The following is a 16,013-nucleotide window of genomic DNA, read 5'->3' as shown; positions in this document are numbered from 1 at the left end:
TCCGGACGTCATGTACGCGATGTTCTGGATCGGAATTGTGGGTATTTTTTTGCCGGTCGGTGTTTTGTATGACTCGTACGGAAATGGTATTTCTGTACGAATCGTACTTGCGGGTTTGTAAGGTGGTTTTCCCGGGTACGAGTCGGACGGAGAATACGCTCCGTACGACCATTCGTACCCGGGTTTTACAGGATCTGAAAGTATTTTTTCTTTGAAGAAGCTTTGAGTCACAGAATGTTGCATGACTCCTTCCTTAGTGTTATAATGTGCATGCACACTGACTGCAGCCTTAGAATGTTTATTCTGCCATCGGATTGAGATGTGTTCTGTAATGGCGGCGAGCTTAACAGTCTTCCAAGGTCTTTCTCAAGCATAGCCCTTTGTGGCTTTAGACACCCAAGACTGGAGTACAATCCTTGTGTCTCTGTGAATGTGAAAGGCTTAGAATGAACCGAATCCACCACAGAACAACTTTTGTAGTGCCATTGTACATGGAGAAAGATCCAAATCAAGGCCTCTGTTGAGTCCTTTTCCCTCCCAACTTAGACAATGTCTGCAAGTACAGGTTGATTGACTGAACTGCTTTCAATTTGTGCCCACAATACAACACCAAGTATCCTTGGACCGACCAACACAGCGCCTGTAACCTTTGCCTCTTCCCCCAAGTACTATAAGGCTCCAAATGATTTCTGGGCCACCTTTAGGTGTAAGAAGATACTACTTTGCCGGAGGTAGAAATGGTGGGCGCATTTTAGGATTCATCAGTAGTCGGCCACGCGATGCAATATTTTTTTGGCGAATGAGATACCCTCTATGCTGAGACAGAAGAAGCAGGGCCCTCCAGTGGACTGGATGCAAGGCAGAAGAAACTTTTCATCCACTCTGATACATGCAAGATTTCCGCAAAGTTTTGGTAAAATATCCAGCACATTACCACTAATACCTCAAAAGCAAAGACTCACATTTGAATATGAAATTGCTTTCAACCATCCTCAGCGCTTGATGCCAAAAAGGCATTAGGATAAGGCCACAAGATCTGATCACGTATGGAATAAGTGGGAGAGGTGGAAAAGAATATTCAATATCCCTGACCAGCCAGTGCGTTTTATACCTTGCCTGTGAAGCGGAGTCTCATGTATTGTATTGATAGGACTAAAGCCTTTCAAACAATCAATCAACTTTTAGTAGCCTTTGCAAAGCCTTGTAAAGCCCAACATATCTCAGACACAGGCGTTCCAAGGTAGATTGTTAAATGCATTCAAACAGTTTATGCAAAGGTTATACGTGTACTGCCCATTCCTCTTAGGCCTAAAGTAAATAGAGAGTAACTTTGGCTTCCCTAGGAAACATTCCTTTTGCAGCCAAAAGCTTCTATTTGGTCAGCGCCACACTCATTCACAAAACATTAGTGTGTCAAGCTATGGCTGGCCAGGCTGAATTAAGAACATTGTTTGAAACATCTGCATCATTTTGCCCATTAGCCGCTGCAAGAAGGAAACTGCTTTACAATCAATGCAAGGCATGTGTATCTACAGCCACTCTTGGAAAAGCGGAAAATTTTACTTACCCTGTAAGCATCTGTTTGTAGCATGTAGCACTGTACATTCGCATACATTCCCCTTCATCCCCGGATGTGGGAAGTGATAGCACATGTTTCGTACAATATATACACATACATTATCAACTAAAAAACGCAGGGCACATACATATTATTCTCTTGTTATGTAAACTACAACTCTGATGTAGTTGTACATGGTTTTCTTACCGACCCATGGGTGACACAGGTGAGCTTAGTTCAATGCACCTGCGCTGAATGTTTAATCATAAACATTACTAAAACAAAATTTATAATTTTGAAACGTTCGAATCATCTTACGAAAACATTTGACATTTTGCTATAATTCTGAAGATAGGCAAGTATTGAAAAAACATGACAATAAAATACGTACAATGCTACCCTAACTAGATGTACCTAGCAAGTGTGTAGGTGTTAAGCCAAGAATCCCTCTAGGATAAAGTCAACCCCATTACCTGAAGTGAGAGACTGTGGGACCCTGTCTTGGTCTTGAGTTGGACACCCCACAAGGGATGTTCAGACCACTGTGAGCTGGAGTGTCAGCATGCAGCGTCTCATGTCAATGTGTCGGCCTGGAAGTCATGATCTCCTCTGACCATCTCAGCAAGATGTGAAGTTTATATACCCGGAGGTATCCCCAGGGTTTCTACCTTTTGGACTTAGGACGACGTTGGGAATGAACCTTGTGCATAGTTATTATGCAGAAGATGGTAGTCCTGCTGAGTTTCTGAGAATCCAGGATCCTCATGCATAATGTATGAGGCTATAGTTCAGGGAAAACCCCATATTCTGTAAGGAGTACTGTAACTGGGTAACGGGTCAGTCCTAGCAGCCCGTTATGTATGTAATGTAGGGACGAATATAGGCGAACGGTTGTAATTTTACCCGGGCCTATATCGGCATACCTATATGGAATATTACACCCCTTCTCCTTAAACCTCTCTTAGCCCCTCATCCTCCTCAAATTCTCCCAAAGTCTGATATCTCCCGAAATTCCTATTAGAACAAAACCTTAGTTTAAAACCAAGATTGCTGTATTTAATGTAAAAATGGACCAAACTGTGTTTATATATGCCTGTTTGCCCTGAACCCTTAGAATCATATTTGAATTACTTCAGCACTTGCCCAACTCTAGATTCACTTGCTTCCCACTACCCTTCCCTTTCAGTCAGAGTCCCCTATTCACTGGCCTTCTCCATGGTTGCTGTTAATGTTGTTCCACTAACTTGAAATGCTGACTCTATGTAGATGCTGTATTGTCTTTCCCTTAACAGTCAGTATCTCCTCTTCGCCAGGTTCCTTATTGCGCCTCCACCTCCAGCCTATCTGCATTGCTCTTGCTTCCTGCTCTGACGGACAATCTGGACTTGTTGCATAGATAACCTCCTCTCCCTCTTTGACATCTCAAATGTCACAAGGCTCCCTTTGTTACTTGTTTGGCCATGCAAGATAATGGCGAATTTGGTGACCCCCACCTGTAGTTGGTCCTCTGCCTCTTTACACATACCATAAGTTTGCAAAACTTTATTCTTATCTGTAGTTAACTTCAGAAACCTCCTGGAAGACTTGTATGTTCGCATTTATTCATGTTCTCCTGCTTCTCTTGGAGTGCTATGTTCTGTTCTTCCAGGTAGACTACTTGCTCCCGCAGTTGCTTTTGTTTGAGTGACCGTTAATCCACTGTCTCTTTCAGGTAGTGAAGTCGATCTCCCGTGTCCGAGACATCCTTTCTCAAGTCTTGGAGTCCTAGTTATACTTTTCCCTTGACCAGGTTGATCGCATCATTCATGTTTTGAAGGATGTGTGTCATAAAACTCTTGATAACTACTTTGGCATTTCTATGCGCTGGGTCTGCGGTTTGCTCCTGCTTCTTAGCTATTTGCAGATTATCATAAACGTTGTTCTACAACTCTCTTCTCAAACTCAGCTCTGTAGCCTGGCAAGTCATGTCATCATCAGTAACAGTTGCTTGTTCAAAGCAACAAAATGTCACGCTGCAAAACTTATCAAGAAGTGACACTAAATAGAAACAAGGTGTGGCCTGAGCAATTTAAATTACGCAAATTTCTTGAGTGCCATCGCTTTCCTGATGGAAATGCCTGTTTCCACCCTTCATTGGTATGGAAGTTGTTGGACGTTGATAAAGTTGCAGGATTTCAGATGTTTGTTGAAAACGGGTAGGGAACAATCACAGAATTGAATGTTGGCAACATAAACAATAAAATGGAAAGAATGTGTCAGCTGCTGACTTGTATATCTATGCAAAAAATGTAATGTCATAAGCTCATAGGCGCTGTGGAGGTAGGGGTTCGGGGTGCTGCAGCAATCCCAAAATGCTCATGCTGGAGTTCCAAAGGTGACTGAGCAATAAAGATGGCTTTAACCCCTTTGCTGCGGCGGGAATTCCGCCGCAGCGCTGGGGGGTGCGGGGGGGCAGCGCGGTGGCGCTGTGCTCATGACGGAGCCACTCCGTCATGAGCCACGGTTGAGCTGTGCTCATGACGGAGCGGTTCCGTCATGACTCCGCCCAGTTGCGTTGTCCCCCTGCACAGGTGGGGAAACAGCGCCGCGTAGGCGGAGCGGCCGCCAACGGTCGTGGCATGACGGAACCGCTCCGTCATGAGCACACGGCAACCGTGGCTCATGACGGAGCGGTTCCGTCATGAGCGGGGAAGGGGTTAAATTGAGTTTTTATTGTCACATGGAGATTGGTGTTTACTTTTCTTCCTTTACAAAGTGACAGTATTTTGAAAAGTGAGCTTTGTCACTATCTTGTGGTGTGAAAGGAACAGATGTGAGATGTTATTCCTTCTAACAACAATGTTTAAATATATATAACTAAACTGTACAAATGTTTCAAAATATATTTACAGTTAGGAAACCACAATGACACTTTTTTGTAATTCTGAAGTGTGATGCAAACAAAGATTTTTAATAGAATCAAAACAAATGAAGAGATGCCAGAATGCTCCACCAGCTACACACTGCACCATACCACTTTCCCTGAATGGACGTGGCTGATTTGCTACACTTGTTGTGTGTGTGACGCTTGGACTTTTCACAATGCCCGAGTTCAGTGACTTGACATTGATAGCAACACCCTAACTTTGAAAATTGTCCCAGCACCTCTCCATACGCCTCTAGGTTTGATTTAGGCTTGCCCTGAAATACCAACCAAACTCAAGGTGGTCCAGGGATTTGAATGAGTACAGAGGTCAGTGGCACTGTTCAGGGGTCTGAACCCTCATTAAGAAATGCTATAGTATAGCCGCCTTCTTCATGGCTTCAGGAACCGAGTAACTTTATATGTTCATGACAGAAAGGTGGGCCACCTTTATCTTGTCTGTCACTTAGAGAAGTCACTACGCCATTGGGTTTCCAAGATAAAATGTAGGTGCGCCTCTTCAATATAGCTTGGCTGTGGGGGCTGATGCCATTGTAGGAGACTAAGTAATGGATAACACGATTAGCTTACCCATGAAGTCTGGCTCCGAAACGGCCATTACAGGCAACCCTTAATGAGCAGAGAACCCACTCAGGGAACTATTATCATTACGCCTACACGGGATTCCGCCTTAGACATGGAAGGTACTTGGGAATGTAGGATTCAAAGAGGATTTCTTGTGCTAGTGATCTTCTGGATAAGGCAAATCACAGGTGGTGCTTTCCTGGTCCGATATAAAGGAAGGAAAGCCACACAAAGTCAGGGGAGGAATGTCAGGAAGCGCAGATTAGCAATCGTAATTGACCTTTTGTGTTTCATGCAAAGTTTAATGCAAAGCAAACTACAGGGTTTATAATTTGTGTCACTATAAAAAGTCAGAAAGGCTGGTGAGTAAGAGACAGGGCTCCGACATGCATCATAGCTGATTTTAGTCAACAGTTTATCATTCTGAGCACCTATTTTAGTGTGGCGCTCCTGGTTGGGTCTTTTGGTTGAGCAGGCCATCCACTTGTGGTGTTTACATCAATGTCTATTAGTAGTCATCATTTGATTTAGTTAGATGTCTTTGGGAAGTGATCTCAATTTATACATTCAGTGTCTAATGTAGGTTTTGGGTGTTTCTGGTTGTGTTTTTGAGGAAATTAGTGAATTGGCACACCCACGCCTGGTTATATGCACCTTTGACCTTGGTGTGTGTTTGCCTTCAGTAAATGTTAGCATTAATGGTTGTTGTGTTTTTTAAACAAGGTAAATGCACACAATAGAATACTTTATTTATTTAGTTGTATACAGTGCTGCAGACTAAACATAAGTTAAGTATATAAAGTCTCTAAAAATAAAGTTTGAGCAGGAAAGTGAGAAACTGGGTAGGTGAGTATATAGAATAAATTAGAAATATGTGACGGACGTCAGGATCAGATACAAGGTTATCTGCGTGTCTGAAGGTGGCGTCGGCCGGCTCAGTGTTCGGCGTCGTGGTCGCCGGTATGTCGTTGCGGCAGCTACTTAGATGCCTCCCTCGCACGCTGACGTTAGTTCTTTCTTTTTCCGCGCCAGCCAGCGCAGATCCGGGAAGAGCGGTACCTCAGTCACTTTTTGACTAACTTTTTCTCGACTTTTGTCGACGTCTTTCTTGAGTATTCGAATCCGTAAGGTGCACGAGGGATGCCCGGTTTCAAGGCCTGCGGTTCATGCCATCGCATGATGTCGGTGACGGATCTGCACCATGTGTGTCTTTTTTGCCTGGAGCGCGACCACGACCCCAAGTCGTGCTCTGACTGCAAGCTGTTGACACCGAAGTCTTTGCGGGAGAAGTACCGAAAGCTGCTTGAACACAGGCAGTCAGTTCCACACCGTTCGAGTCCTGGTTGAGAGGGAGGTCGAGGGACCGGTCGCCGAGCCATCGCCATTCCAGCTCGAAGTCTTCGCACTCTGGGTCGCAGTCGAAGCATAAGAAGAAGTCGAAGAAGCATTGTTGCTCTTCGACTTCTCCTCGTCGGTCGGCCCACCCCCGCGCGCAGAGCCCGAAGGGTCGACTCTGAGCTTCCCTCCCTTTCCAGGACCCGGAGCGACCCCCGCCCAGCTTCGTACGTTCTACGAGGCGGTGCATGCCATCTTTGGGTGGACCGACCCCGGCGGCACGCCTTCGGGCCCCGCAGGCTCAGTTGGGGGTCTTAGGTCTTCGCTTCCGGCGGCTCCGGCCTCGCAGGCTCCCCTTGGATCCAGGCCTGGAACTGGATTGATGCCGGTTGACCTTCTAACATCTCCACTGGCGCCGCTTCCGACGGCTCCACTACTGTGCCTGACGCCGGTTGGCCCCCCGGCCGGCATCGACACCAGGCTCCTTCCCGATGTGGACAAAGAGCCGGACCGGCGTCGCCCGACGCCAGATCCGGTGCCGGATGGGGTTTTCATGCCCCTGTTCACTCCTGGGGTCGCTTTCCAACCACAGTGGCACCCAGAGGAAGATGAGGAGGACTATAAGGGGTCAGGTGACCCTTTAACTGACCAGCTTGAGCCTGAGCAGGACTGGAGAGAGGAAATGGGGATGCCAGTGGTCTTGACACTTCACCCGACCGTGGCATGTTGTCTCCTCCTACCGTGGCTACAGAGGAGGGAACGTCATACGCTTGGGTGTTGCGTAGGGCGGCCGAGGATCTCAACCTCAAGCTTCCTACGGTGGCAGTCAGGACTAACCTCCTGACTGAGGTGCTTCAACCTGCGGCGAGCTCTTCGGAGGTCCTGCTTCCGTTTAATGAGGCCTTCACCGACGTACTTTTGGGCAGCTGGTCCGGGCTCCCGTGGACAGGATGATTGCCCAACGCCACCGCCCGGCTCCGGGCGACCCCACTTTCCTCTCCCAACACCCCACCCCGGAGAGCTTGGTGGTCCAAGCCTCCACCTCCAAAAGTGCCTTCCCTACCGCTCCACCGGAAAGGGAATCCAAGAAGCTGGACCATCTTGCGAAGAAAATGTTCTCTTGCGCCATCTTGGGACTGCTGTCCGTAAACACTGCGTGTCTCTTAGGCCGTTATTCGCACTCAGAGTGGGATATGGTGGCTGTTAGACATGGGATTTCTGGTTGGCTAGGGCTTGCGCCAAAGCCAGGCAGAAACCACCACTCTAAGTCAGGGCTGGGGAATTACACGCAAAAGATAACCCCGGCTCACCCCTTGGTAGCTTGGCACGAGCAGACAGGCTTATCCCGGAGGCAATGTATAAAAGGATTGGCGTGTGCACCCAGCAACAACACCCTAGGCCCACCACAAAAGAAACTCCACACAAGGTTATATATAAAAATAGCCTTTGTATTATACCAAAACACATTAGATAATATTCACACAATTCACTGGCAGAATTTTACAGGGGACTATTTACACAAGACAGGGCCACATGGACCACTGTCAGAATTAGCACAAATCACTAATAGTAGATGTAAGACATATATCACTGTACACAAATTATAACTGTAGAGCACAACCAGTAACTACTGGTAAAAGGTAAGTACACCCTACGCAATCCTAAACACCTTAGGTATATATCACGCAGGGAACCATGAACTCACTAGCATAACCTATACTAGGGAAAACCATCTCCTACGCATAGACATAGTTAGAAATAAAAATAGCATAAAGGCAATGCACATTAAATGTAGAACAATCAGAAATGTAGCGCACAACCAGTAACTACTGGCGCAATAATGACCTCAGCATTATCACAATAGAATCAGTTATAAAACCTATCCTGTACACATCACAGGGGCATAAACACATTATGCAATCTCTCACAAGTCTAACGCATTAGACCCTACCCTCCTAAGCATGACTACCTTAGGGAATAATTCTCGCTAGCATAAACCAATATATGCGAACCAACCTCATAATCATGAACCACACTTTAGAGGTATCAACGCAGGTGCGTAAAACATACCACAGGAATTACATTTCCTAGCACCAAAATCACCTTAGGGCCTGGCGACCTATAAACCTAACAATCCCAACAGCCCCCCTGGCCAACTGGCCATCGCACAGGAGGGGCTCAAATGCCCAGTGTCCCAACAGTCAGGGCGCGCTGCAAGGCAGCGAAAGTCAAGGCGCGCACTTTAGCGCAGACCTAAACGTTGCAGCTGCCCACTACTTGCTGGGCAGCTGGGAATATTAGAAAAAGGCCTAAGTCCTTGGGCCTCTCCTCCCGTCCAGCGCAGTCTGCTTTTCACCCCTTTCGGGGCTACGGAAGGGGTGCCCCACTACCTCCCACCCAGGGCCACAGGCTGCAGCAAGTTATCCAACCTTCGTGCAGCCGGGGACGTGGGAACCAACATCGTGGGTCCGGGGGCCAGCGGGCGGGCCAGTCCACCAACCCCCCTCTGCAGCAGCCTCTAAACCCTCCAAGTCTAACCTTTCAGGCCCATCAAACGCCAGTGGGCGGCAGGATTCGCCATCACCTCCCCCAGTGGCGCACCATCACTTCGGACAGTTGGGTTTTGCAAATAGTCCGAAGGGGCTACTCCCTTCCCTTCGAGACTACCCCTCCAGCCATACCATCAGAGGATCATCTGGCCCAACTCCAACAGGAAGTTATGGCTCTCTTGGCCAAGGGAGCCATCAAGCGCGTTCCTATCCCAGAAGTAGGCCGTGGTTGCTACTCCCACTACTTTCTGGTTCCCAAGAAGGACAAGGGCCTGCGTCCCATCGTGGACCTCAGGGACGTCAATCGCTTCCTCCGGAAGGAGAAGTTCAAGAGGTTGACGCTTGCTCAGGTCTTGTCTGCCCTTGACCCGCAAGACCGGATGGTAGCGTTGGACTTGCAGTACATTTCACATCCCTGTCCTGCCGGCCCACCGGTGTTACCTGCGGTTCGCGGTAGGCCACGAGCACTTTCAATTCACCGTGCTCCCCTTTGGCCTTACCAGCGCCACTCGGGTGTTCACGAAAGTGATGGCGGTGGTCGCAGCTCATCTGCGCAGATCAGGGGTTTCAGTTTTCCCCCTCTCTCAATGACTGGTTGTTGAAGGCGGGCTCGCCCCAGACAGTCGTCTCCCACCTCCAGACTACAGCCGACCTCCTGCATTCGCTGGGGTTTTCCATCAATGTGATGAAGTCGCACCTGATTCCCTCTCAGAAGCTCCTCTGCATCGGAGCGGTTCTGGACACGACGCAGTTTCGGGTCTATCCTCCCGAACAGCGAGTCCGGGATATTCGGGCTATGATTCCGATCTTTCAGCCTCTGTCCCGGGTTTCGGTCAGAATGACCCTGAGGCTGCTGGGCCTCATGGCCTTCTGCATCCTTCTGATCGATCATGCCAGGTTGCATATGCGGGCTCTGCAGTGGGTCCTGAAGTACCAGTGGGCACATCATCAGGAGATTCTTTCAGATTGCGTCTAGATCTCGGAGGGCACTGCTTGACAACTGCAGTGGTGGCTTGCGAACCAGGATTGGGTTAATGGCAGCTCCTTCTCCCTTCCCCATCCAGACCACACTGTGGTGATGGATGCCTCCCTTCTGGGATGGGGTGGCCACATGGGAGAGGCGGAGATCAGAGGCCTCTGGTCTCCGGCGGAGTCCGGGCTTCACATCAACCTTCTGGAACTCCGGCGATTCATCTTGCACTGAAGGCATTCCTTTCCTCTGTCCGGGTAAGAGTACTGCAGGTGTTCACGGACAACACCACCGCCATGTGGTATTGCAAAAAAAGGGAGAGGTGGGGTCGAGGAACCTATGTCAGGAGGCCCTACGCCTCTGGACATCGTTGGAACATCAAGGTATTTCCTTGGTGGGTCAACACCTGGCAGGTTCTCAGAACGCCAGGGCAGACGAACTCAGCCGCAGGTGCATGATGGATCACGAATGGCGTCTTCACTCGGAGGTGGTGTAAGGTGTCTTTCAACAGTGGGGAGAGCCTTGGTTAGATTTATTTGCCACTGAAGAGAACGCGCAATGTCAGCAATTCTGCGCGTTGGAATTTCCAAGGCGGCACTCGCTCGGCGACGCTTTTCCTCACGAGTGGAGTTGCGGTCTGTTGTACGCCTCTCCACCTATACCACTTCTGCCCAGAGTGCTGAAGAAGATCAGGCGTGACCAGGCCCAAGTCATTCTTGTGGCTCTGGATTGGGCATGAGGAGTCTGGTATCCCGAGCTGCATGGCCATCGATCCTCCGATCCGACTGCCTATTTGGGAGGATCTTCTGTCGCAGCAGCAGGGGACTGTCCTCCACCCGAAATTGTCCACTCTCCACCTCCTTGCGTGGAGATTGAGCGGTGGCAGTTGACGTCTTTCGACCTGCCTCCTGAAATTTGTGACGTAATCTTCGCAGCCAGGCGTCCCTCCACAAAGACGGTATATGCCTGCAGGTGGAACAAATTTGTGGTATAGTGCACAGCAAAGGCTGTGGATCCCCTTTCTGCCCCTCTTTCTGAAGTACTCTTGTTCCTTCTCTCTTTAGCCCAGCAGGGCTCTGCTCTGGGCACTATCAAGGGCTACCTTTGTGCCATCTCTGCCTTCCTTCGGCTGCCAGATCAGCCATCTCCTTTCAAGTCCCTGGTAGTTAACCGTTTCTTGAAAGGCTTAAAGCATCTTTTTCCTCCAATTCCATTTGTTATGCCTCAGTGGGACTTGAATCCTGTACTGACTTATTTGATGTGCGCTCCCTTTGAGCTGCTTCATAACTGTCCTTTACATCTCTTAACTCTTAAGACTGCTTTCCTGGTAGCCATCACTTCCGCTAGAAGGGTAAGTGAGCTCCAGGCTCTTTCTTCGAAACCTCCTTTCTTGTCTGTTCATCCGGACAAGGTGGTTCTCAGGACTCGTCCATCTTTTCTTACTAAGGTGGTCACTGCCTTCCACATTGAGCAGACCATTACTTTGCCCACCTTCTTTCCACCTCCGCATCCTTCAAAGGAAGAAGAGAGGCCCCACAGTCTAGACCCAAAACGTGCACTCTCCTTCTATCTGGATCGCACTAAACAGTTCTGGGTTGATGATCAACTTTTTGTTGGTTACGTGGGTGCAAAGAAGGGTCGGGTTGTAAACAAACACACCACTTCTAGATGGGTTGTGTTGTGTATTAAGGCTTGTTACTCTCTGGCCAAAAAGGAGCCTCCAGTCGGGCTCACTCCACCAGGGCGACTGCAGCCACTACTGCCTTGGGAAGAGTAGTGCCTCTAAATGACATCTGTCAGGCGGCTACATGGGCATCGCTGCACACATTCACAAAACACTACTGCCTGGACAGCCAAGTCCGGAGAGACGGCTTCTTTTGGCTGTTCTGTTCTCCAGGACTTTCTGGTGTGATCTTGGTTCGCAGACTCACCACCGGGTTTGGTATTGCTGGGGTATCTATTCTAAGATAAGGAATCTATAACTAATGTGTTTCTTTCAGATGCACAAGTTACTTACCTTCGATAACGATATATCAGTAAGAAACATTCGTTAGTTATAGATTCCTTACCGCCCCACCCATCCTCCCCGTTCTGCGTACTGATTTCTAGGGTTAAGGACATCCTTTCAGGGCCCTATTTTTGTGCACCAATGGCGCGAGGGCGGCCTCTAAGTAGCTGCCGCGACGTCATCCCAGCGACCACGACGCCAACGACGAACGCAGAGCTGACCGATGCCACTTTCCGACGCGCAGAGGTACTTCTGACGAAAAATCCAGTCTGACGCCTCGGGGTAATTCTAAGGTAAGGAATCTATAACTAACTAATGTTTCTTACAGATGTATTGTTACTGAAGGTACGTAACTTGTGCTTTAGGAAGGGTAAAGAGTTTGTTCTGTACCTTGGCTTCAGCAGCTGGAAAGCCCTGATTTTAAGATTCCTTGGTTTCAGAGCTTGGGCATTTATGCCTTAAGGAAGTTATGCTTCTGAGTTGCCTGAAGGCATCGTAGATTAAGAGTGTGCTTTACAAGTAAGGGGGTGTCTAGATCCTTCTATTTTAGGCAGGCTACTTTGAAATTGATTGTAACCTCTGGAGGAAGATGAGTTTCTTGAGAATTAGGGTAGTGTGCCTAATTTGTTTTGAACTTGTGGCGACTCTCGAGTAGGACTATTCTTAAAGGAATCAGAGTAGGTTTTGACAGGTTTGCAATTTGGGCATTTCTGAAGTCGATGTGTGGTACAACCGGATCTTGTTTAGCAGTATGCCATTTCTGAATATTTTTTTTTTTCATCATTCAAATGGAATAGTTGATTTGCTGATTTTGTGATCTGCTTAACATGTGCATCCAGGTGAAGAAAGTCTAGGAAAAATCATAGGAATGTTGCCCGATTCAAGATTCTAGAAAACAAAGTCATTGGTTGCTGCATTCATAGCCAAGGCAAGTCATATTGGTTGAGTGGTTTAGTGTAAGGAAGTTGCTGCTTGAGTAGAGCCATTGGAAGGTTTAGTAACATTCCAGATTGCATGTTTTTGTCCAGACATGAATTGTGGATGTGAGCTAAGTAGCTGTGTTAAGGTGTTGAAGATTAATTGGGTGTCCCTTCAACAGAATACTGAGCAGCTCCTTCGTAAATTAAAAACAATAGGCAATACAATGGATCCATAAAAAACCTTGTGTTCCACCGTGGAGAGTTGTGAACTGATGCTACTTCTTTTCACTAGTTGTCAGTTGTGAAGAAAGAAAGAGACGTACTTGAGAACATTGCCACAAAACCCAACATTTGTCTTGGACCTGAATTAGTCTCTTGTGACCAGTCGAATCAGAAGCAAGGCATCCCCATCGTCCAGTATGCTTACATTGTCTTTCTATAGCGGAGTGTTTCAGTAATGTCTCCTTATAGAATACCTCATATGTTAGAAGCCAAAAGGCATTCCTCTTCAAAGTGCTTGACAATTTGGACATGTATGCATTAATGTATGGCCTTTTTTTTGAAGGTGAGATGAGAAAAGGGACATACATTGGTCATAATTTGCAGGTGTTAATGAAGTTTTTGGTTGAGTAGGATCATTGGACCGATTTCTAATAAGTTGGGTAAAGTGCCTTGTGTTTGAAGAGGAGTTTATTATGTGAAGACATACATTGTTCACGGTGGAGAAAGATGATTTGGTGAAGATGGTGGGATTTAGGATTCAGGTGGTGGCAGGAGGGTTTGAGGTTCCTCGTGATTTTTGATGGATCTTATTGGATACTGGAGAGAAGTTTGTTCAGTCTTTTGAATAGGGGGGGGGGTGCTCACTCTTAGTGGCTGTCCCTGAGTTGATGTTGAACTAGTGTAAATGCCATTGAAGAAGTTTAATAATCGATTGCATATTTCTGTGGTGGCTTCGAGTGTGTATAATTATTTTCAATTTGCTATGGTTTTAAGTTATTTTGAGCATGACTCTGGGTTGGTTTAAAATACCCTAAATTTATTTTCAAAAGAAAGATGATTTGAACTGAGAGGTGTCATATTTTTATTTATGCTCTGCATTGGTGTTTGATCCTCGCAGTTTCGCTCCAATTTTTTTCTTTTCTTATGAGTCATTTAGGCACCATTTGAACATCACCTACCCACCATTTTCCTTCATACTCCATCTTTAGATATCGATCAGTTGAAGCTCATTTTGAGGCTGGTTGGAACTCCAGGGCCTGAGCTCCTGAAGAAAATCTCATCTGAGTCTGTGAGTTTCTCCTTTGCTTGTTGTGTCCATACATTTTTTTGCACAGATGAATTGTCTTGTTTCATTGCAGTGTCCTCAACCAGTGATTTTACAATGCTCACAACCAGCGGATGATTGATTGTTCTTTCCCAACTTAGTAATAATTTCTGACCCCCTTTTTTATCTTTATTGCATTTTCCCATACAAAGTCTGATGGGACAGAGACAACTATTCTTGAGAAGTAGACAGGCACGTTTTATTTGGTGTTTCCAAATAGTACACCTCAGGGAAATTCTCCAGTTCGTAAGTCTCATCACCAGTCCTTAAAACATGTCTGTTTTAACATGTATTCGAGCAATTGCCTTGATTGTGCCAGGTATTCTATGTACTACCTCTTCCTTCTACATGGTAACCACTGACCGTATTCGTCACATGTCGAAAGCTTTGTTGTGCTTTAGGCCTTCCCATGTTTGCTCCACCAGGACTCCCTGTATGAGAGATTGGTTTGTGCCAAATAAGTTAGAGCTCCATCATCAGTGCAGAATTAAAAATTAAATGAAAATGGAGGGAAGGGAAGAACTTACCTGCCGTTCTCTCACCATCAGCAAAATACACTTCAAATGATGTTGATACTTCCCCTTTCCCCATGAAAACGAGATTTTAAGAAACAATATGAAAATACTAACGTAAAGTTCAGTAATGCTAAACCACAAACATAATCTTATGAAACCACGGCTACTTGCAGAATCTCCCACCCCGAAAAGACTGCCTAGTGCAATTTCCACTCCTACAAGACTGATGCACACTAAAGCCTCTCCCTATAGTGGCCATACGTAGGAGGCCTTTTTCACATGGTTGTTATTTTCTTTAGGTCCCTGTAGCTGCCACATGCTGTTGCCCTTCCCCTAGGGTGCACCTGGCTGACACGCATAGTAGCCTCGATTGTTGCTGACTCGTGGTGGTGCGCTTATACCCCATTCCTGTCAACAGCTGACTATGTCCTGGAGGCCCCCAGTTCTCACGTGCTGAACCACTCACCTCTTTTCTCCTACCCCTCCCCAATAACATGATGACGATACTGATGACTATGTGCTGAAGCCACTTCATGTCAGACTACCGAAGTTTGGATGCATTCCACGGCTTATCTATTAGGGCTTCTACTTGACCAGTCATCTGCCCCTCTGCTTCGTAGATCGTATGCCAGCTTAAACCTGAAGTTGTGTTGCTACTTGATGGCAATGCTAAGTTTAATTTTGGTGGGCATAGAATATAAGGTGAGTGAATCCTGCAAGACCAAGTCCAATTTAGTGATGACGACAGTAGGACTGTGCAGTAGTTGAGTTGCTCTTCTTGTCAGGAACAGCTTCTGAGAGAATTAACCGGGATTTTACTTAGTGCTTGTCCTTGCCTGGACTTCTTTTAGTTTTCTATCTTGTTTCCTTGGCTGTGGTGTTGAGCACATGTTGAATTGCATGGAAGTCAAATAACCGCACTGCCTTTTCATTACCTACTTACTTGCATGCTATGCTGCACTAACCTACCAGAAGATAAAAGAAGTCCAGAGCGTGAAGCCACTGCATCAGACCATAGTATTCCTCAATCCTGACAGATGGTTGAGGATGTAGATTGGCGAATCTAACACAATGGTGATCAAACAACAACTGTCAATAGGAGAGTCTCTCAAATGTGATGTATGTTAGGCTACAACACTTGATTTGCTCTAGTGTATGCACTAACAAATGTTAATATAATTGGGTATGTCTATATATATATGTGTGTGTGTGTATGTATGTCTGTGTATATGTCTATATATATATATATATATGTGTGTGTGTATCAAAGAAATTGTGTGCCCAATGTGATTCTTATATTGGTGTCAAAGGGTGTGCACATACAGTGAAAGAGGGTTTGTGTGC

At 46.7% G+C, this 16,013-nt stretch overlaps 1 protein-coding gene across 2 annotated transcripts in view; it reads left to right on the top strand.

Annotated features, from left to right (window-relative positions):
• The window catches only part of MAPK14 (mitogen-activated protein kinase 14), a 789,257-nt gene that overhangs the window by 716,825 nt on the left and 56,419 nt on the right, over positions 1-16,013 (top strand). The window contains exon 9 of one of the 2 annotated variants that reach the window (XM_085651059.1): positions 14,039-14,118. The exons of the other annotated variant lie outside the window; for it this stretch is intronic. Within the exon in view, the coding sequence (XP_085507185.1) occupies positions 14,039-14,118 (80 nt within the window). The remainder of the gene's footprint in view (positions 1-14,038; positions 14,119-16,013) is intronic. 2 annotated transcript variants of the gene reach the window in all.

Source organism: Triturus cristatus, chromosome 1_1, assembly GCF_964204655.1.
Source record: "Triturus cristatus chromosome 1_1, aTriCri1.1, whole genome shotgun sequence".
In the NCBI taxonomy this organism is placed as follows: Eukaryota; Metazoa; Chordata; class Amphibia; order Caudata; family Salamandridae; genus Triturus; species Triturus cristatus.
This window is presented reverse-complemented; position numbering and strand designations above follow the sequence as displayed.